Source organism: Coregonus clupeaformis, chromosome 26 (assembly GCF_020615455.1).
Source record: "Coregonus clupeaformis isolate EN_2021a chromosome 26, ASM2061545v1, whole genome shotgun sequence".
NCBI lineage: Eukaryota > Metazoa > Chordata > Actinopteri > Salmoniformes > Salmonidae > Coregonus > Coregonus clupeaformis.
The window spans coordinates 9655781-9676881 of NC_059217.1; the positions used below are offsets into that span (position 1 = coordinate 9655781).

At 44.6% G+C, this 21101-nt stretch overlaps 1 protein-coding gene across 1 annotated transcript in view; it reads left to right on the plus strand.

The window, feature by feature from the left end:
* The window catches only part of LOC121540445 (inactive tyrosine-protein kinase transmembrane receptor ROR1-like), a 196435-nt gene that overhangs the window by 162926 nt on the left and 12408 nt on the right, over positions 1 to 21101 (plus strand). Inside the window, exons 5-9 of the mRNA XM_041849316.2 lie at positions 12805 to 12932; positions 13831 to 13967; positions 15841 to 16021; positions 16572 to 16817; positions 20519 to 20730. Coding sequence (XP_041705250.1) covers positions 12805 to 12932; positions 13831 to 13967; positions 15841 to 16021; positions 16572 to 16817; positions 20519 to 20730 — 904 coding nt within the window. The remainder of the gene's footprint in view (positions 1 to 12804; positions 12933 to 13830; positions 13968 to 15840; positions 16022 to 16571; positions 16818 to 20518; positions 20731 to 21101) is intronic.

The following is a 21101-nucleotide window of genomic DNA, read 5'->3' on the forward strand; positions in this document are numbered from 1 at the left end:
GCTCTGAGAGCTACCTTCTCTGCCCCGTGTCAGGGTGAATGGTGTCTTACTCCCATTTGTTTTAAGAGGACAGGGGGCCTGTAAATTCACTTTTATTAGGAGATCACAAACTGTATCCTCTCGACTCTCTTACGACCCTTTAGTAGACACACTATACTACTGTACTATTTTTAGGTTTCTGTGTTTTCTCTCATTTTAATGGTGAGGGTTAATAATCTATACTTCTGGCAAAACTTTGTCCCCATAGACAAAAAATCTAAAGATTAAAGACCTAGGACCCAGACACATCCCGCTTGGTACGGACGTCATTTCAACGTCTAGTTTTGATTTGCATTTGGTCGATGTGTCAACTGACGTCAATTCAACTAAAAATGTCACCATGTCATTGGACTTAGGTTCAAAATATGAAATACCCTTACGTTGATGACTTTTTGCAAATCCAATCAGTTTTCCACGTTGATTCAACGTCATCACATATAATTTTTCTGTTGAAATGATATGGAAACAACATTAATTCAACCAGTTTCTTCCCAGTGGGATAACTTTTTCTGTTTATGGAAAGTCCTATACCCCAGAAATAGGCATTTTTCTTTCTCTGACAGATGGTTTGGCAGGAAGGGGATGATTTATAGGCCTACAGACGGACCACTCCAAGGCCGATGCAGTGCGACAGTGCTAATGACTCTTGTTAAGGATGAACTCCTTTACCCAAGGAAGTCATGCTTCATGTTTAACATGCGTCTTCGTTTGTTCTCTAAGTACCCGCCTCACCCGCCAAACGCGTACTCATATTCCTCTAAGTACACATCTTTTGTCTGATGTCATTGTCATCTGTGATCTACTGCACATTGGGGTGTAAATCAACATTAAAAGAGAGGGACATGTATAGCTGTCAAGCATACAGTACCTGCGTTGCTCTCGGCTATTTCTTTCTTCCCCTTCTCTTCTTTTGTCCCCTACTTTTCCTGTTATTACTCCCCAACATGCATTTTGAATCAGTTTCTATGTGATGTTTTGGTTCCTAGCTAAAGGCCAGGAAGAGTGGGGGAATGAGAAGCAGGCGGTTAGTTTGGCATGGCAGACCCAAGCCCATGGTGAGCCCTAACAACAGTGTTAGGTTTGTTAAAGAGGCTAACGCTACAGTCTACCACACCGCCTTGAGGGCTTCTACAAACTCTTTCCAGGCCTCCCTCCTTTTCTTCTACTCTCTCTTTCCGTCTTTCTTTGTCTCTTACACCTTCCCTGGTTTTCTCTGCCAGCTCTGTTTGTTTTTCAGGGATCTGTACACATGACGGGTCAATGGATACAAAAACAAACCCACTCTGTTTTCATGAAGTACCCCCCCCTCTCTCTCGCTCTGTCTCTGTCTCTCATAAACACACACACCCTCTCCCTCTCTCTCTGCCTACCTCCGTCCCCAAGTTGTAATGGACTCCTAACAGTTTGACCCCTCAGCTCCCTGTGTTTAGTAAATCGCTGAACTCATAAACTGTAAACACGGCCAGAGTTTGTGTATGGAGCCCTATTGCCACTTTGACGCTCTCAAAAAGTTGGAGGATTCCGTTGCAGATTCCTTGATGATTCCTCCAACCGGGATTTCTGAAAATCCAGGGAATTTTGAAAGAGTTTCAGGATTTTTGCAACCCTACCTCCCTTTGACTCTCTCCCCTGGCCCTCACTACCCTATTTCACAGGGGATGTGATGTCACTGGGTCAGAGGTCACAGTGAGGAGTGATAGGTTTGGGGTGGGTCTCTGTCTCTCTCCACATCTTAATACCCTCCTGTTCCCAGGGGACTGAGTATGGGAAGGATGAAGAAGCACTAGACTTACCTGATCTGATTGACATACTACTATCCACATACCTGCTGTAAGGACCACTGTGGTGTTGATGGACAGACATATGTGTATCTTGCTCTCCTCTGTCTGTTACTCAACTAGCTTGTTCAATGACTTATTGTTTCTCGCCTTCATTACTTCCCTTCCCATCCATTTTGTCTCCCTCTCTCCGAGGGAAAAGCAGCCGTAAGTCTTCTCTCTCTCTCTCTCTCTCTCTCTCTCTCACACACACACACACACACACACACAGAGGCCTGTATTGTTCCAGTCCGGGTAACATGAGGACTCATGAGGGGCCCTTTCTCCATTGTCTTCTAAATGGAGTCCATCAGTGGCCCTTCTCTTTATCCGTTCTCTTTGCGGTCACGGGCCACTGGGACCTACAGACCTGGCCAAACCCAGCCGCTGGCGGCCATTTTGTTTCCTTTGTCACTGAGGTATCATTACCCAGGCACCCACACGTACAGTTCAGATGTCTTCATGGAGCTTGGCCTCACATCTCTCTCTGGCATATTTTGTTAAATGTGACCAAATCACAACAACTCCACAACTCCACTGCCATACACATGAGATTTGTGCAATGTTATTTTTTATTGTTATGGCACCGAAAAATAAAACATCAGACATAAAAAGCATATTGCACGATGACAAGAGGAACGCACACAATCGTAATGTGGAAGATAATGATAAACAGGCTTGTTTTTCTCTTTCTCTATCTCAAACCGTAAAAGCTTTGTTTTGAGTTGGAAACCCAATCTCTCAAGGAGACTCGTCATGATTGTCCATTCTCTCTCTCTCTCTCTCTCTCTCTCTCTCTCTCTCTCTCTCTCTCTCTCTCTCTCTCTCTCTCTCTCTCTCTCTCTGTTCCCTCTCTCTATTCATTCTTCTATCCAGACCCTGCGTGTCTTTCATTATGGGCTTGGAGAAGAGAGGAGAGGAGAGAGAGAGGAAGAAGAGGAGAGTAGAGGAAAGGGAAAGAGAAGATGGAGAGGAGAGGAGAGGAGAGGAGAGGAGAGGAGAGGAGAGGAGAGGAGAGGAGAGGAGAGGAGAGGAGAGGAGAGGAGAGGAGAGGAGAGGAGAGGAGAGGAGAGGAGAGGAGAGGAGAGGGAAAGGAAAGAGAGAGATGGAGAGGAGAGGAGAGGAGAGGAGAGGAGAGGGAGAGGAGAGGAGAGGGAGAGGAGAGGGAGAGGAGAGGGAGAGAGGAGAGGAGAGGAGAGGAGAGGAGAGGAGAGGAGAGGGAGAGGAGAGGGAGAGGAGAGGGAGAGGAGAGGAGAGGAGAGAGAGGAGAGGAGAGGAGAGGAGAGGAGAGGAGAGGAAAGGGAAGATGGAGAGGAGAGGAGAGGAGAGGAGAGGAGAGGAGAGGAGAGGGAGAGGAGAGGAGAGGAGAGGAGAGGAGGGAGAGGGGAGGGGGGGGAGGGGAGGGAGGGGAGGGAGGAGAGGAGAGGAGAGGAGAGGAGAGGAGAGGAGAGGAGAGGGAAAGATAAGTAATTAGCTAAGCGTTTTTTAATTAGCGAAGCGTTTATGAACTGTAAATGACAATATGAAAAGAGCTGATTTGTCAGTAGATAGGAAGTTTAAGTTTTGATGCTTTGCCTTTGTGGTTTCTCTCTGTCCCATTCTATTACCGCATTAATCTACGTTTACGTTACGTTTACGTATAAGTCATTTAGCAGACGCTCTTATCCAGAGCGACTTACAGTTAGTGAATACATATATATTTTTTTATACTGGCCCCCCGTGGGACTCAAACCCACAACCCTGGCGTTGCAAACGCCATGCTCTAGCAACTGAGCTACATCCCTGCCGGCCATTCCCTCCCCTACCCTGGGCCAATTGTGCGCCGCCCATGAGTCTCCCGGTCACGGCCGGCTGCGACAGAGCCTGGATTCGAACCAGGATCTCTAGTGGCACAGTTAGCACTGCGATGCAGCACCTTAGACCACTGCGCCACTCAGGAGACTAACTCTCACTCATCTAACTCTCACAAAGAGGGCGTCACGCCTCCGCCCAATACAGTAATCAAAACCAGGGTTAGATACATAGTGTAGATAAGTACAGTGTAGAGTTCATATCCCACATTCTCTCCAGTCTGCTCCTAAATCTCCAAACTGCTGGGAAAAGGATTCCACAGACACACGCCAGGAAACGGGAACTACAGGAGAGGGGAAGAGAGCGAATGGTTGGGAAAGTAGAGAGGGATGACAGGATGGATAACATTCCTGCTTTTGGGAATTTGAGGGATGTTTTATTGGCCCCCAGAGATGCTGAGTAGCCTCTGCTAGCTTTGGAGCACCAAATCCATTAGCCTTGCTCCTCTGTGTTGAGCGTGCAACAGAACATTGACATCTCTATAGAAAGAGACTCCCTGTATTTTAAGTGGAGAACATTTACAAGGCTGTATGCACATTTATATTTTAGTCATTTAGCAGACGCTCTTATCCAGAGCGACTTACAGTTAGTGAGTGCATACATTTTTTCATACTGGCCCCCCGTGGGAAACGAACCCACAACCCTGGCGTTGCAAGCGCCATGCTCTACCAGCTGAGCTACACGGGGCCAATTGAATGATACAATACAGACATACTCAAAAACATACTCATGCTGGAATGATTCACTGAACAGTACGACAAGTAAAGTCTCTGACTCGTCTGTGAGTCAAACGCCTTTGTTGTCTGAAATGTCAATTCCAATGTCTTCACACACCTTTATCGACTTTCACTTTCGTCCTTTAGACATTGCTTTCCCAGAAAACACACAGATTGGAGTTGACTTAGATGACTGTATGTTTGTCAACAGTCAGAGCCCATAGTCTCTGCTCCCTTGGCCCTCTCCAGTCTCCGAGGTCAAGGCCTTAGCAGCAGTGTGGCTGATGTCTTACCTTTATAGTAAAAACACATTGGGCTTCAGGGAGATCCATCTTCCTAATGTTATCTGGTGTCTCTCCCCCATGGATGACTGGGCACGTAGGGCAGGCAGGCTCACACACGTGCGTACACACACACACACACACACACACATCAGTGGTCCTGGGGGACCCACGGTAAAACAGCCTCCTTCTTCCTGTCACTGCTTTATGGCTTTACCAGGCCAGACCGAAGGATTCCATTACCAACAGGACCAGTAGAGTGTGTGTATGTGTGTGTGTGTGTGTGTGTGTGTGTGTGCATGTGTGTGGCAAGGTTATTATAGTGTTGTTGTTTTTATTTTTATTAGTTTTTCAATTTTTACTCGAAATTCAGTTTAGTTTCACTTCGTTTTCAGACCTGATTTGCTAGTTTTCTTTCGTTTTAGTTGTATCAAAATATTTCTATTTCGGTTTTATATTATTTAGTTTCAGTTTTACTGTTAGGGACAGAAAGCATGCGTGGGAGGATAGGAGATATTTGTGTTGTAAAGTTGTTTTGTGTCACCTCCTGCAATGGGGGGCAGTAATATGAAAGGTGATGGGTCAGGTTAGGTTAGGTTGAACTATTCCCCAGGTCGTTGCTGTAAATGAAAATGTGTTCTCAGTCAACTTACCCAGTAAAATAAATATTTTTAAAATGTATATAAAGTAAATCTTGGATTTAAAATGAATACCGCCGAAACTCTCTCACCCATGTTTACACCAACCCAATGCTTTTTAACTTGGCTGAGGCTACTGATCCGTAGGTAACCGTCCCATCCCACCCCATCCCGCCCCCATAGATCACTTTTCCCCAGAGCTGAAGATCCAAATCATGTTCTGCGCATGTGTTTCTTTACCTATACTTTACGCACACATTTTTGTGGTCACCGTCCCTTCACATTTTTCTCTGTCAATCGTCAATTATAATTCTTCAAGTTTTACTAGTGAAACGTCCATGCGGCATCTGCATACCAACCATTTGATCTCAATCAATTTCGTGGGGATATGCATTTAGATTAGATCTTCTTGAGTTATACAGTGTTGTTTCTGAAGTAGCCTAAAGTGTTGTTTTGTATTATGTACAGTGAGCACATTTTAGAGCAGATGGTGTTAACAAACTGTAGCATAGCCTACCTGTGTTTAGTTTCAATCAAAGCACATATTTTGCCTAGTGGCGCTCACTGTTTAGTTTTTGCCACATGAGAGAAAAATGTGACCATTCACACAATCATCCTGAAATCTCATAAGAAATGAGGTGGGGACTTTTGTCTTACAGTAACGTTATATATGCTATTAGATTCTGTTCTGTTATGCAGTATATCATTTTGTGATTTTGCAGACATTGATTCAGGTTTGATCTAACTTTTCCAGAGTATCCTGACCAATTCTTTGTGTGTTGTTTTACGCTGATCTTAACTTTTTTTGTACATAATATTTCCGCCATCATTTCCTACGACAGAAAACAGCTTCTGGACTTCAGAACAGCGATCACTAACCTCGATTTGGATGAAGATTTCTACTTCAACGAGTCGGCAGCTGTGGATGTACTGCTCATTCCGGACAAGGCCCTAATCCCCGGGACTCGAAAGAGGAAGAGACGGCGCCAGAGGGGCAAACGAGCCAACGTCAGCGAGTAAATAAACCTCCGCTACCCTCCATTTTATTGGTGAACGTACAATCACTAGAGAACAAACTGGATGAGCTCCGTTCGAGACTATCCTATCAACGGGACCTGAAGAACTGTAATATCCTATGTTTCTCGGAGTCGTGGCTGAACAAGGACATGGATAATACATATCTAGCTGGTTTTTCTATGCATCATCAAGACCAAACGGCAGCTTCGGGTAAGGTTAAGGGGGAGGTGTGTGTCTCTTTGTTAACAACAGCTGGTGTGCGATCTCTAATGTTAAGGAAGTCTTGAGGTTTTGCTCGCCTGAGTAAGAATACCTCATGATAAGCTGCAGACCATACTATTTACCAAGAGTTTTCATCTATATATATTGTTCGTAGCTGTCTATTTACCACCACAAACCGACACTGGCACTAAGACCACATTCAACAAGCTGTATAGGGCCATAAGCGAACAAAGAAAATGCACATCGACAGGTGGCGCTCCTAATGGCCAGTGATTTTAATGCAGGGAAACTGCATTCTCCTGATTCCTGCTTACAAGCAAAAACTCAAACAGGATGTACCAGTGACACGCTCAATACAGAAGTGGTGCGATGAAGCGGATGCTAAGATACAAGACTGTTTCGCTAGCACAGACTGGAATATGTTCCGGGATTCATCTGATAATATTGTGGAGTTTACCACATTAGTCACCGGCTTCAGTAGTAAGTTTAATCAACGACATCGTCCCCACAGTGACCATATATACATATCCAAACCAGAAGTCATGGATTATAGGCAATAGCCGAACTGAGCTAAAGGCCAGAGCTGCCACTTTCAAGGAGCGGGACACTAAACCAGACGCATATAAGAAATCCAGCTACGACCGCAGACAAGCCATCAAACAGTCAAAACTTAAATACGTTGGATGTGGCAGGGCTTGCAAACTATCATAGATTGCAAAGGGAAACCCAGCCGCGAAATGACCAGTGACGCGAGCCTACAAGATGAGCTAAATTCCTTCTATGCTCGCTTCGAGGCAAGCACCACTGAACCATGCATGAGAGCACCAGCTGTTCCGGACAATTGTGTGATCTCGCTGTCTGTAGCCGATGTGAGTAAGACCCCTCAGGGGTGCGTGCTTAGTCCCCTCCTGTGCTCCCTTTTCACCCACGACTGCATGGCCGCACATGACTCCAACACCATCATTACGTTTGCTGACAACACGACGGTGGTTGGCCTCATCACCAACGATGATGAGACAGCCTATAGGGAGGAGATCAGTGACCTGGCAGTGTGGTGCCAGGACAACAACCTCTCCCTCAACGTCAGCAAGACAAAGGAGCTGATCGTGGACTACAGGAAACAGAGGGGCTGAGTATGCCCCCATCCACATCAACAGAGCTGTAGTGGAGCGGTTCAAAACCTTCAGGTTCCTTGGCGTCCACATCACTAAGGAATTAACATGGTCCACACACACCAACACAGTCATGAAGAAGGCACGACAGCGCCTCTTACCCCTCAGGAGGCTGAAAAGATTTGGCATGGGCCCTCAGATCCTCAAAAAGTTATATAGCTGCACCATTGCGAGCATCTTGACTGGCTGCATCACCACTTGGTATGACAACTGCTTGGTAGCTGAACACAAGGCGCTACAGAAGGTAGTTGGGGCCGAACTCGCTGCCATCCAGGCGGTGTCAGAGGAAGCCACCCAAGTCATAGACTGTTTTCTCTGCTATCGGACGGCACGTGGTGCAGAAAGTCTGGAACCAACAGGACCCTGAACAGCTTCTACCACCAAGCCATAAGACTGCTAAATAGTTAGTTAAATAATTAACCAATCGCTACTATCTGCACTGAACGGCCCGTAAGTAAGCATTTCACTGTTAGTCTACACCTGTTGTTTGAAGCATGTGACAAATAAAATGTGATTTGATTTGATTATCCTGTTCTCTATGAGCAGAGAGTGTGCGTAAAGTAGAGAATCCCGCACATGCGCAGAAGCTTCGGGACCTTTAGCTGTCGGGACGAGGGGTCCAGAAAAGCTGAATCCTCAGCCTCTCCGTTTGAACTTTAGTAGTACACGTAAGAAGATTCAAGTTAGCTACCTAACCATTTCCCCCCTGTTAGCTAGTGATAGTGATGCACAAGCTAGACCTATTTGAAACATCGGCATCTCCTGGAAACATTTACCCGCCAGATTCAGTATCTTGAAAACACCATTGAAACCCCTATTAGATTTTTGGCAAAAGTTTAGAAAAAAAACTAAAACTGATAATAGTTTCAGTATAGTTTTAGTTTTTAAAAAGGTTAACGTTAATTATTTCATTTCAGTTTACTAGATAGTTTTTTTGTTTTTGTTTTTGTTTACTATAATAACCTTGGTGTGTGGCGTACATGCATGTGTGTGTAAGCAAGAAAGTAAAACGTGTGAGTGAACCAATGTTTGCTTTTGTTTCTGTGTGTTTTCTATGTATGTGTGTGTTCATGTCAAATTGTGTGTGTTCATGTGTGTGTGGTAGACTCTGCGGGGTTCTAGCCTATAGATATAACTGCTCTCTCTCTCTCTCTCTCTCTTACTCTCTCTCTCTCTCTCTCTCTCTCTCTCTCTCTCTCTCTCTCTCTCTCTCTCTCTCTCTCTCTCTCTCTCTCTCTCTCTCTCTCTCTCTCTCTCTCTCTCTCTCTCTCTCTCTCTCTCTCTCTCTCTCTGACAGAACCCATGATGTAAGTGTAGCCTAGGCAAACACAGTCAGTTTAACGGAAAAGCCTTTCCTGTAATTAGCCATTATAAACTACTACTGCAGATGTGCCCCCTTCACAGTGTGGTGTTAGTTTGGATGTTCATAAAGGCCTGAACATCCACACTGTTTATCCAAATAGCAACCACACTCACTGGGACTAGCTTCCTTCCCAGCCTGTGATGGACTCAGCCTCCCACCATGCAAACACAGGATACGTTCCAAATAGCACCCTATTCTCTATATAGTGCACTACTTTAGACTAGAGCCTATAGGGAATAGTGTGCCATTTGGGATGCCACACAGACTGCAACCGCCTTCAGAGAAAAGCGGATGATGGGGGTTAGTGGACTTTAGAAGGGACGATTTCTACCTAGCATTTTTGTTTGAATGATTTGGACAGGGCTTTTTAACCTAAAGCCTTTTGGAGCTGAGTTGCTGGGCGAGGGATGTTGGTTGAGGTCTCCAGGGTTGTAATTTGTCGCTGGGTCAGGATATAGAGCAGGACTCGGAGGGAGCAGGGTTGTGTACTCTTCCTTGTCATTTAGCCATCTCTCTGTCCCCGGCGACACACACACACACACCACGGCTCTGGATACACTCCCGACGACACCTCGAACCTCAGCCAAAGAATTCCTCTCTTTCTCTCTGTCTCTCTCTCTCTCATTCTCTCTATCATTCTCTCTCTCTTGCACGCTCCCCCTCTTGCTGAGTGTTTGTGTGTGTGTGTGTGTGTGCATGTGTGTGTGTGTGTGTGTGTGTGTGTAAAGAGAGAGCATGCGTCTGTGTCAATTTCTGGATAGCCCATTCAATAAATTGGGGGGTTAAAGGTCAGGGTAGAGAGGTGACCTTGGCCTCTGAGACACTTAACACTCTCCTCAGAGAGTGACCCCTTGACCCCTGACTCACACCCCGCCGCGCTCGGCCACTCACCCCAGCCCAGACACCGATAGAGTTACCCTTAGATGTTCTCTGTTTTTTTGTGTGTGTGTGTGTGTGTGTGTATTGTGTGTGTGTGTGTGTGTGTGTGTGTGTGTGTGTGTGCTCGTGCGTATGCATATGTGTGTGTGTGTGATTCTGGAATTTAATGAGTAAGCATTAGGACATCTGCCACACTCAGCCATAATAATCCAGGGTGGTTAATGTGGTTTGAAGCAGGAGGATGTAGAGAGGGAGCTTATTGTGACAATATGATAATAGTTATGGCTGCCTCATGATGTCATATGCCCTTATGTGGTCTCCACCTGGCTTGGCTTCAGTCACATGGCTAAATGAGCTCAAAGTGTGAAAATGACCTTGTTTCTGTGAATAGTGTGTGTGTCAGAGTGCATCTGTGAAAGTTAATGTCCAAGTAGGCCTTAGCACTTTCATTGTTTCCATCAGTGTCCACACACATTGGCCACACTCACAAAGATAGGACACTCTCTCTCACACACACACACACACACACACACACACACACACACACACATGCTTGTTATAGATTCTCCACTCTTCATGTGTTTCGTATTAAAGTCCATGATGACATCCTTCTCCCATAAACAGGAATAAAGTCCAACAGCCAACTCTTTAAATCTTTATACAGTTCACATCTCTTCTCTGGGAAGGACTGAGACATCAAGCTCTTTCAGCTGACACTGGAAACTCAGATAAATGTTGTTAGAGGAGGACTGAAACTCTACTCTCTGTTCCACTTAGAGCTGGCACAATTACTGTATTACCATGTAACCAATGTTTATGGATAAAGAACGTCATTAAATTAATTTTGTGTGTGTGTGTGTGTGTGTGGAACGAACAGCTGACTGTAGACGGGACAGCCGGGGATTCGTGCGGTTGAGTCCGTTTCTGCGGTAACATGGACTCTTAACAGCAAACTTTCTTGCTCCTTGCTGAAACAAGCAAGGTGTTGTAGCAAACAAGTCTGCAATTGCCTAGGCAATGCCCCCCTCCCTGCAACAGCAGCACACATAGAAATAGGAAGAATAGAACAGGCTTGGAACCTCTAACCCTGGCAATTTGACTGGTAAACGCATGGGTATGCTGGCAATGACTGCCTGGTATTGTGATGCAGTAACGTAGAATGTTCATTCAAATGATGTTAACTGATGTGGTTCAAGCAATGAATATACATATTTTTAATGCCAGTTGAGTTTAATAAAAAAAATCACAGCACATATTGATCGGTACACTTCCTGCTTTTACTCTAGATTGCTAATAACAAAGGTTGGGAAGCTTTTCGAAAATAAACAGATTCATGGGACCAGTGCCCTTGCTAACTAGCATAGCTGGTCCCATTGTTGCAAAGAGTTATGGGATATTAGAATCCTCTTGTCTTAAAGCCAGACTCAGTAAGTCCCAAATTAAATGTTACTTTTTTTTCTGGTTTAATATATCTCGAAAGGAATAGATGAAAGGTGAATTTGCCATTTGGATCAAATGCCACTTCAAAGTGATACAAATGAAGGTTTTACGAAATATAAATACAGCAGCTTTGTTTACAAATTGCAGGTCAGATTTCTCCAGGTAATTATGACGCATAATTTATCTCGTGCACATTCTATCTGTCCTTCTCCATCCACGACTACAGCAACACATCAACAATCCATACATGTATATCCTTCTCAATACGAGACTCATAAATGAGAGTTGAGTGATACAGAATAAACATGTAATTTAGCTGACAAATGCATGTCGTAACGGGTAATAATATTGGCTCCTGGCTGTCAGTCCGTCTGTGCGTCAGCTGAAAATAGGCCTACAGTGGAGCGCAGATTTGAAAACACTAGTGGGTCTGTCGTTACAAAGTTGGTTTGATGTTGCTAGCTTGAGCTTCTGAATGAAAACTGCAATTGTGAGCGATTTTCATTCAGCAAGGGATTGAGAATATTTTCCTAGTGCAACACTTGCTTGTTGGACAATATTTCAGACTTCTCATCATGACCAGTGCCAGCAGCATGCTGGGCACTATGTATAATACTCACGAAAGCCAGCTCTGTCTACTGGTGACGCAAGCTAGCTAGCTAGCTAATTTAGCTGGCTAGCAAACAGATAGATCCACACATGATTGCTTGCAAATGTGCATAGACTACCGGTGGGTGATTGATTAGCCTACAGCCAAATAAACGTTAATGCGCTTGCAAACTTTGCTGGAGTTGCTAGCTGGCTAATTGTTTTCCTCTTGCAACCTTTTGATAGCAAATGTATTCAACTCTATAGTTGAGGGTGAACTTTGTCAGACAAGTGTATGCACTGCAAGAGATCAAGCAGATAACGGGGCGGCAGGTAGCTTAGTGGTTAAGAGCGTTGTGCCAGTAACCGAAAGGTCTCTGGTTCTAATCCCCGAGCCGACTAGGTGAAAAATCTGTCGATGTGCCCTTGAGCAAGGCACTTAACCCTAATTGCTCCTGTAAGTCGCTCTGGATAAGAGCGTCTGCTAAATGACTAAAATGTAAATAACGGCGCTGCCGCAGTAGGCAGCCTATATTGTTGAACTTGTCTATGTAGAATTAACGGCTATTACGGTGACCATGGTCATTTGGCTGGTCAATTACAGCCATCCAAAATCCCATGACCGTCACAGCCCAAATTCCACTGTGGAGAGAGACAAATGTTTGTGCCACCATGCTTATGAAGTGTAATGTATGCTATGCTGACCTCTAGTGGCCATACTGTGAACTGTAATGTATATTAATTCTCACTCCCTCTATCTATTTCTCTCTCTCTCTAACAGGGATGATTTTGATGAGGAGGGGTTCTGCCAGCCGTACAGGGGCGTAGCTTGTTCTCGCTTCATAGGAAATCGCAGCATCTTCGTTGACTCGCTGCAGATGCAGGGCGAGATTGAGACCCAGATCACAGGTACGCTATCTGCCTCCCTGTGTGTGTTGTGTGTGTGTGTGTGTGTTTTCCGTATCCGTCTGTCCCATATGGGTGTATTGTGAAATCAGTGTACAGGGATAAGGGTCATGGTCCAGATTTGGTCCTTCATGTAAACCAACCAGACACTCATCATTTCAAGCTCCAATCTGACCCAGGTTGAGTCTGTAGCTTGTCATTGCTGTCAGTGTCAGTTAGGATAATGAGAGGATATCTGATAGGATAAGAGGGAGTTCAGGATGCTAACATCATAGTATGGTGCGCACATGGTCTACGCTTTGTGTCTGTGTATCCAAGTATAGTTTAACAGATGTGTCTGAACATCGCTGTGTGTGTGTGTGTGTGTGTGTGTGTGTGTGTGAGTGTGAGAGAGAGATCGAGAGAGAGAGAGCATTCATATGTCTTTATCTGGCACTGCTTATTTTCCTGGAGACATTATATGTCTGGTCATAGTTGAGTGTGTTGGAGCTGCCTTCCACTGCCTGTCTGTGGTTGTCAGTCCCAACCCAGAAACCCAGAGACTATGTGGAGCATGTAGCTGCTATACTTTCCCTATAAACCACCGTCTCTAAAGGCCCTGTAATACTGACAGACAGGCTGCTGACCTAAAAGTGATTGCACTCTAGAGCAAATATACACACTACAGGACCAGACATGAACTATGAGTGATTTGTGTCTAACTGGACAAGAAAATGTTCCCCAAAAGTTTTGACGTATTCAATCTCCCCAAAGGTTATGACTGTCCTATATGACACTTGATCTTGATCACATTTGATCTTCATGGATAAATAAAAGTCAAATAAATGTGCTATAGTTGTAGTATGTAGAGCTAAACTTCAGACTTCTTATATACATACACATAACCATTTTTCCCACCCAGCCGCCTTCACTATGATCGGAACGTCCAACCACCTGTCGGACCGCTGCTCCAAGTTCGCCATCCCGTCTCTGTGCCACTTTGCCTTCCCTACATGTGACCGCAGCTCTGGGGTAGACAAGCCCAGGGACCTGTGTAAGGTAATTGTCTATGTAGCTACAGTTGAAGTCGGAAGTTAACATACACTTAGGTTGGAGTCATTAAAACTTGTTTTTCAACGACTCCACACATTTCTTGTTAACAAACTATAGTTTTGGCAAGTCGGTTAGGACATCTACTTTGTGCATGACACAAGTAATTTTTCTAACAATTGTTTACAGACAGATTCATTCACTGTATCACAATTCCAGTGGGTCAGAAGTTTACATACACAAAGTTGACTGTACCTTTAAACAGCTTGGAAAATTCCAGAAAAGGATGTCATGGCTTTAGAAGCTTCTGTTAGACTAATTGACATCATTTAAGTCAATTGAAGGTGTACCTGTGGATATATTTCAAGGCCTACCTTCAACCTCAGTGCCTCTTTGCTTGACATCATGTGAAAATCAAAAGAAATCAGCCAAGATCTCAGAAAAAAAATTGTAGACCTCCACAAGTCTGGTTCATCCTTGGGAGCAATTTCCAAATGCCTGAAGGTACCACGTTCATCTGTACAAACAATAGTACGCAAGTATAAACACCATGGGACCACGCAGCCATCATACCGCTCAGGAAGGAGACGCATTCTGTCTCCTAGAGATGAACGTACTTTGGTGCGAAAAGTGCAAATCAATCCCAGAACAACAGCAAAGGACCTTGTGAAGATGCTGGAGGAAACAGGAACAAAAGTATCTATATCCACAGTAAAACAAGTCCTATATCGACATAACCTGAAAGGCCGCTCAGCAAGGAAGTAGCACCTGCTCCAAAACCGCCATAAAAAAGCCGGACTACGGTTTGCAACTGCACATGGGGACAAAGATCGTACTTTTTGGAGAAATGTCTTCTGGTCTGATGAAACAAAAATAGAACTGTTTGGCCATAATGACCATTGTTATGTTTGGAGGAAAAAGGGGGTGCTTGCTAGCCAAAGAACACCATCCCAGCCGTGAAGCACGGGGGTGGCAGCATCATGCTGTGGGGGTGCTTTGCTGCAGGAGGGACTGGTGCACTTCACAAAATAGATGGCATCATGAGGAAGGAAAATTATGTGGATATATTGAAGCAACATCTCAAGACATCAGTCAGGAAGTTAAAGCTTGGTCGCAAATGGGTCTTCCAAATGGACAATGACCCCAAGCATACTTCCAAAGTTGTGGCAAAATGGCTTAAGGACAACAAAGTCAAGGTAATGGAGTGGCCATCACAAAGCCCTGACCTCAATCCTATAGAAAATTTGTGGGCAGAACTGAAAAAGCGTGTGCGAGCAAGGAGGCCTACAAACCTGACTCAGTTACACCAGCTCTGTCAGGAAGAATGGGCCAAAATTCACCCAACTTATTGTGGGAAGCTTGTGGAAGGCTACCCGAAACGTTTGACCCAAGTTAAACAATTTAAAAGCAATGCTACCAAATACTAATTGAGTGTATGTAAACTTCTGACCCACTGGGAATGTGATGAAATAAATAAAAGCTGAAATAAATCATACTCTCTATTATTATTCTGACATTTCACATTGTTAAAATAAAGTGGTGATCCTAACTGACCTAAAACAGGGAATTTTTACTAGGATTAAATGTCAGGAATTGTGAAAAACTGAGTTTAAATGTATTTGGATAAGGTGTATGTAAACTTCAACTGTATGTCACACTGACTGGTGACATTTTTCAAAACTACAGCTAAAGCTAGATATATTTAGGTTTGCTATCATTGACAGTAGATATAATATAACATTTATTAAATGAGAAATAGCGCTAGCTAGTTTAGTAGTAGTAGTCACGTTCTGGAGTAGCCTAGCATGTGTTACAATGTTGTGTTGCTTGTACTGGATTCTCTCTATCACTCTCAACCCTCTCCTCTCTCCCTGTTTGTAAGGATGAATGTGAGATCCTGGAGAATGACCTGTGTAAGACAGAGTACATCATAGCCCGTTCCAACCCCATCATACTGAAGAGACTGAAGCTGCCTAACTGTGATGACCTGGCAGCACACGACAGCCCTGAGGCTGCTATCTGTATGAGGATTGGAATCCCCATGGCTGAGCCCATCAACAAGAGTAAGACACCAAGCTGTATACCTACAATATAATATATACTGTAGTCTAACTATATGAGGATAGGAATCCCCATGGCTGAGCCCATCAACAAGAGTACTACATGCTATATTGTAAACTGTACTTCCAATATCAATAGTCTTTATGTGGCCCATAAAGAAGAGTAAGATATTACTCTGTTGTTATCTTAAATCAGCTTTTATATTTACATTTTTAGCAGACGCTCTTATCCAGAGTGACTTACAGGAGCAATTAGGGTTAAGTGCCTTGCTCAAAGGCACATCGACAGATTTTTCACCTAGTCGGTTCAGGGATTTGAACAAGCGACCTTTCGGTTACTGGCACAACGCTCTTAACCACTAAGCTACCTGCCACCCCAGTGTTATAGCTAGCCCATTGGCATCCACATACTGTAGTCCACTACCAACAGTATGCTAATCATAATCAAACATATTGTACAGTATCAGCAACAATACAATCATATCCCTGATTCTGATAACTCTTCGCTCTACAATTTGGTCTAACATGTTTTCTGTCCCACTTCTTCAACCAGACCACAAGTGTTTCAACAGCAGTGGTTCAGCCTACCGTGGGACGGTCAGTAAGACCAAGTCAGGTCGTCAGTGCCAGCCCTGGAACTCCCAGTACCCTCACAGCCACACCTACCTGGCGGTGCGCTACCCAGAGCTCAGCGGAGGCCACTCTTACTGCCGTAACCCCGGCAACAAGCAGGAGGGACCATGGTGTTTCACTCTGGATGAGGGAGTCCGAATGGAGCTCTGTGACATCCCCATCTGTGGTGAGATACAGGGGTTTATAAACCTTTAATGCACTGTATTAGCTCTTTGACATCCCCATTAGTGGTGAGACATAGGGAGACATAGGGGGTTATAAACACATTGATGTCTTTTATTGTTTTTACTGTTTTATTTATTTATTTTACTGTTATTATTGGGAGCCGGTGCTGCGACCTATCAAATAGACACTTTAGTTGCTATGCTTTAGATGTTATGGGTTGGTTAACACTAAGTCACAGCACCACCTGAGTTTGTTGTGTTAGTTATTTACAGTGTAGAGTACGCTGTTTGGATTACAAAGAGAAGCATAGGGTTCTCTTTGACATTAACCCTGCGTTATCTACAGTGCATTCGGAAAGTAGTCAGACCCCTTGACTTTTTCCACATTTTGATATGTTACAGCCGTATTCCAAAATGGATTCAATAGTTGTATTTCCTCATCAATCTATACACAAAGCATAAACAGGTTTTTAGAAATGTTAGAAAATCTATATACAAAAAATAATGAAATATCACATTTACATACAGTGGGGAAAAAAAGTATTTAGTCAGCCACCAATTGTGCAAGTTCTCCCACTTAAAAAGATGAGAGAGGCCTGTAATTTTCATCATAGGTACACGTCAACTATGACAGACAAAATGAGAAAAAAAAATCCAGAAAATCACATTGTAGGATTTTTAATGAATTTATTGGCATATGATGGTGGAAAATAAGTATTTGGTCAATAACAAAAGTTTCTCAATACTTTGTTATATACCCTTTGTTGGCAATGACACAGGTCAAACGTTTTCTGTAAGTCTTCACAAGGTTTTCACACACTGTTGCTGGTATTTTGGCCCATTCCTCCATGCAGATCTCCTCTAGAGCAGTGATGTTTTGGGGCTGTCGCTGGGCAACACAGACTTTCAACTCCCTCCAAAGATTTTCTATGGGGTTGAGATCTGGAGACTGGCTAGGCCACTCCAGGACCTTGAAATGCTTCTTACGAAGCCACTCCTTCGTTGCCCGGGCGGTGTGTTTGGGATCATTGTCATGCTGAAAGACCCAGCCACGTTTCATCTTCAATGCCCTTGCTGATGGAAGGAGGGTTTCACTCAAAATCTCACGATACATGGCCCCATTCATTCTTTCCTTTACACGGATCAGTCGTCCTGGTCCCTTTGCAGAAAAACAGCCCCAAAGCATGATGTTTCCACCCCCATGCTTCACAGTAGGTATGGTGTTCTTTGGATGCACTCAGCATTCTTTGTCCTCCAAACATGATGAGTTGAGTTTTTACCAAAAAGTTATATTTTGGTTTCATCTGACCATATGACATTCTCCCAATCCTCTTCTGGATCATCCAAATGCACTTCAGACGGGCCTGGACATGTACTGGCTTAAGCAGGGGGACACGTCTCGCACTGCAGGATTTGAGTCCCTAGGGCGTAGTGTGTTACTGATGGTTGGCTTTGTTACTTTGGTCCCAGCTCTCTGCAGGTCATTCACTAGGTCCCCCTGTGTTGTTCTGTGATTTTTGCTCACCGTTCTTGTGATCATTTTGACCCCACGGGGTGAGATCTTGCGTGGAGCCCCAGATCGAGGGAGATTATCAGTGGTCTTGTATGTCTTCCATTTCCTAATAATTGCTCCCACAGTTGATTTCTTCAAACCAAGCTGCTTACCTATTGCAGATTCAGTCTTCCCAGCCTGGTGCAGGTCTACAATTTTGTTTTGGTGTCCTTTGACAGCTCTTTGGTCTTGGCTATTGTGAAGTTTGGAGTGTGACTGTTTGAGGTTGTGGACAGGTGTCTTTTATACTGATAACAAGTTCAAACAGGTGCCATTAATACAGGTAACGAGTGGAGGACAGAGGAGCCTCTTAAAGAAGAAGTTACAGGTCTGTGAGAGCCAGAAATCTTGCTTGTTTGTAGGTGACCAAATACTTATTTTCCACCATAATTTGCAAATAAATTCATAAAAAAATCCTACAATGGGATTTTCTGGATTTTTTTTCTCAATTTGTCTGTCATAGTTGACGTGTACCTATGATGAAAATTACAGGCCTCTCTCATCTTTTTAAGTGGGAGAACTTGCACAATTGGTGGCTGACTAAATACTTTTTTTCCCCACTGTAAGTATTCAGATCCTTTACTTAGTACTTTGTTGAAGCACCTTTGGCAGCGATTACAGCATCGAGTCTTCTTGGGTATGACGCTACAAGCTTGGCACACCTGTATTTGGGGAGTTTCTCCCATTCTTCTCTGCAGATCCTCTCAAGCTCTGTCAGGTTGGATGGGGAGCATCGCTGCACAGCTATTTTCAGGTCTCTCCAGAGATGTTGGATCTGGTTCAAGTCCGGGCTCTGGCTGGGTCACTCAAGGACATTCAGAGACTTGTCCCGAAGCCACTCCTGCGTTGTCTTGGCTGTGTGCTTAGGGTCGTTGTCCTGTTGGAAGGTGAATCTTCGCCCCAGTCTGAGGTCCCGAGCGCTCTGGAGCAGGTTTTCATCAAGGATCTCTCTGTACTTTGCTCCATTCATCTTTCCCTGGTTCCGGACTAGTCTCCCAGTCCCTGCCGCTGAAAAACATCCCCACAGTATGATGCTGCCACCACCATGCTTCACCGTAGGGATGGTGCCAGGTTTCCTCCAGACGTGACACTTGGCATTCAGGCCAAAGAGTTCAATCTTGGTTTCATCAGACCAGAGAATCTTGTTTCTCATGGTGTGAGAGTCTTTAGGTGCCTTTTGGCAAACTCCAAGCAGGCTGTCGTGCCTTTTACTGAGGAATGTCTTCCATATGGCCACTCTACCATAAAGGCCTGATTGGTGGAGTGCTGCAGAGATGGTTGTCCTTCTGGAAGGTTCTCCCATCTCCACAAACGAACTCTGGAGCTCTGTCAGAGTGACCATCGGATTCTTGGTAACCTTCCTGACCGAGGCTCTATTCCCCCGATTGCTCAGTTTGGCCGGGCGGCCAGCTCTAGGAAAAGTCTTGGTGGTTCCAAACTTCTTCCATTTAAGACTGATGGAGGCCACTGTGTTCTTGGGGACCTTCAATGCTGCAGAAATGTTTCGGTACCCTTCCCCAGATCTGTGCCTCGACACAATTCTGTCTCGGAACTCTACGGACAATTGCTTCGACCTCATGGCTTGGTTTTTGCTCTGACATGCACTGTCAACTGTGGGACCTTATATAGACAGGTGTGTGCCTTTCCAAATCATGTCCAATCAATTGAATTTCCACAGGTGTACTCCAAACAAGTTGTAGAAACATCTCAAGGATGATCAATGGAAACAGGATGCACCTGAGCTCAATTTCGAGTCTCATAGCAAAGGGTCTGAATACTTATGTAAATAAGTATTGCTAAAATTTCTGAAAACCTATTTTTGCTTTGTCATTATGGGGTATTGTGTTGAGATTGATGAGGGGGGGGATATTCTATCCATTTTAGAATAAGGCTGTAACGTAACAAAATTTGGAAAAAGGGAAAGGGTCTGAATACTTTCAGAATCCACTTTATGTCCCATAAATATTATAAGGAGAAGCGTGGGGGCAGTAACATGGAGATTCTTTACATCCTGGTCCCGAGCGTAGCCATCCCTCTGGCCATCGCACACCACACACACACACACACACACACACACACACACACACACACACACACACACACACACACAGAGTTCTAACGTTAACCCTGTGTTATCTATGTCCCATCCAGATTATAAGGAGAAGCGTGGGGGCAGTAACATGGAGATTCTTTACATCCTGGTCCCGAGCGTAGCCATCCCTCTGGCTATCGCCCTCCTCTTCTTCTTCATCTGTGTGTGTCGTAACAACCAGAAGGCCGCCCGACCCCCAGCGCCCAGACAGCCCAAACCTGTCAGAGGACAGAATGTAGAGATGTCCATGCTCACCAACTACAAACCCAAGGTACAACATTTAGCTAACACCCTCTCTAGTCTTATAGTCCACTCAGCCCACACACACAAAGCTCACACTATGTACAAACTCCAAAACAGAACACACACAGCATGTGCACACATTCTTTCTTTCTCTCTCTCACCCTCACTCTCTCACACACACACACACACACACACACACACACACACACACACACACACACAATGCACTCAGTCCACTACACACACTGGTCCCAGTGGGCCTGAACTCTGTTGGCCCAGCCAGAGACCCAGGCCGATTGACTATGGCGTGGTGTTGGTGTATGACAAAGCAGGCAGTGTGTCTGAGAAATGCTGTTTTCACACTCCAGTCATAAAGTGGTGGTTTTTTCTCTCTCCTGG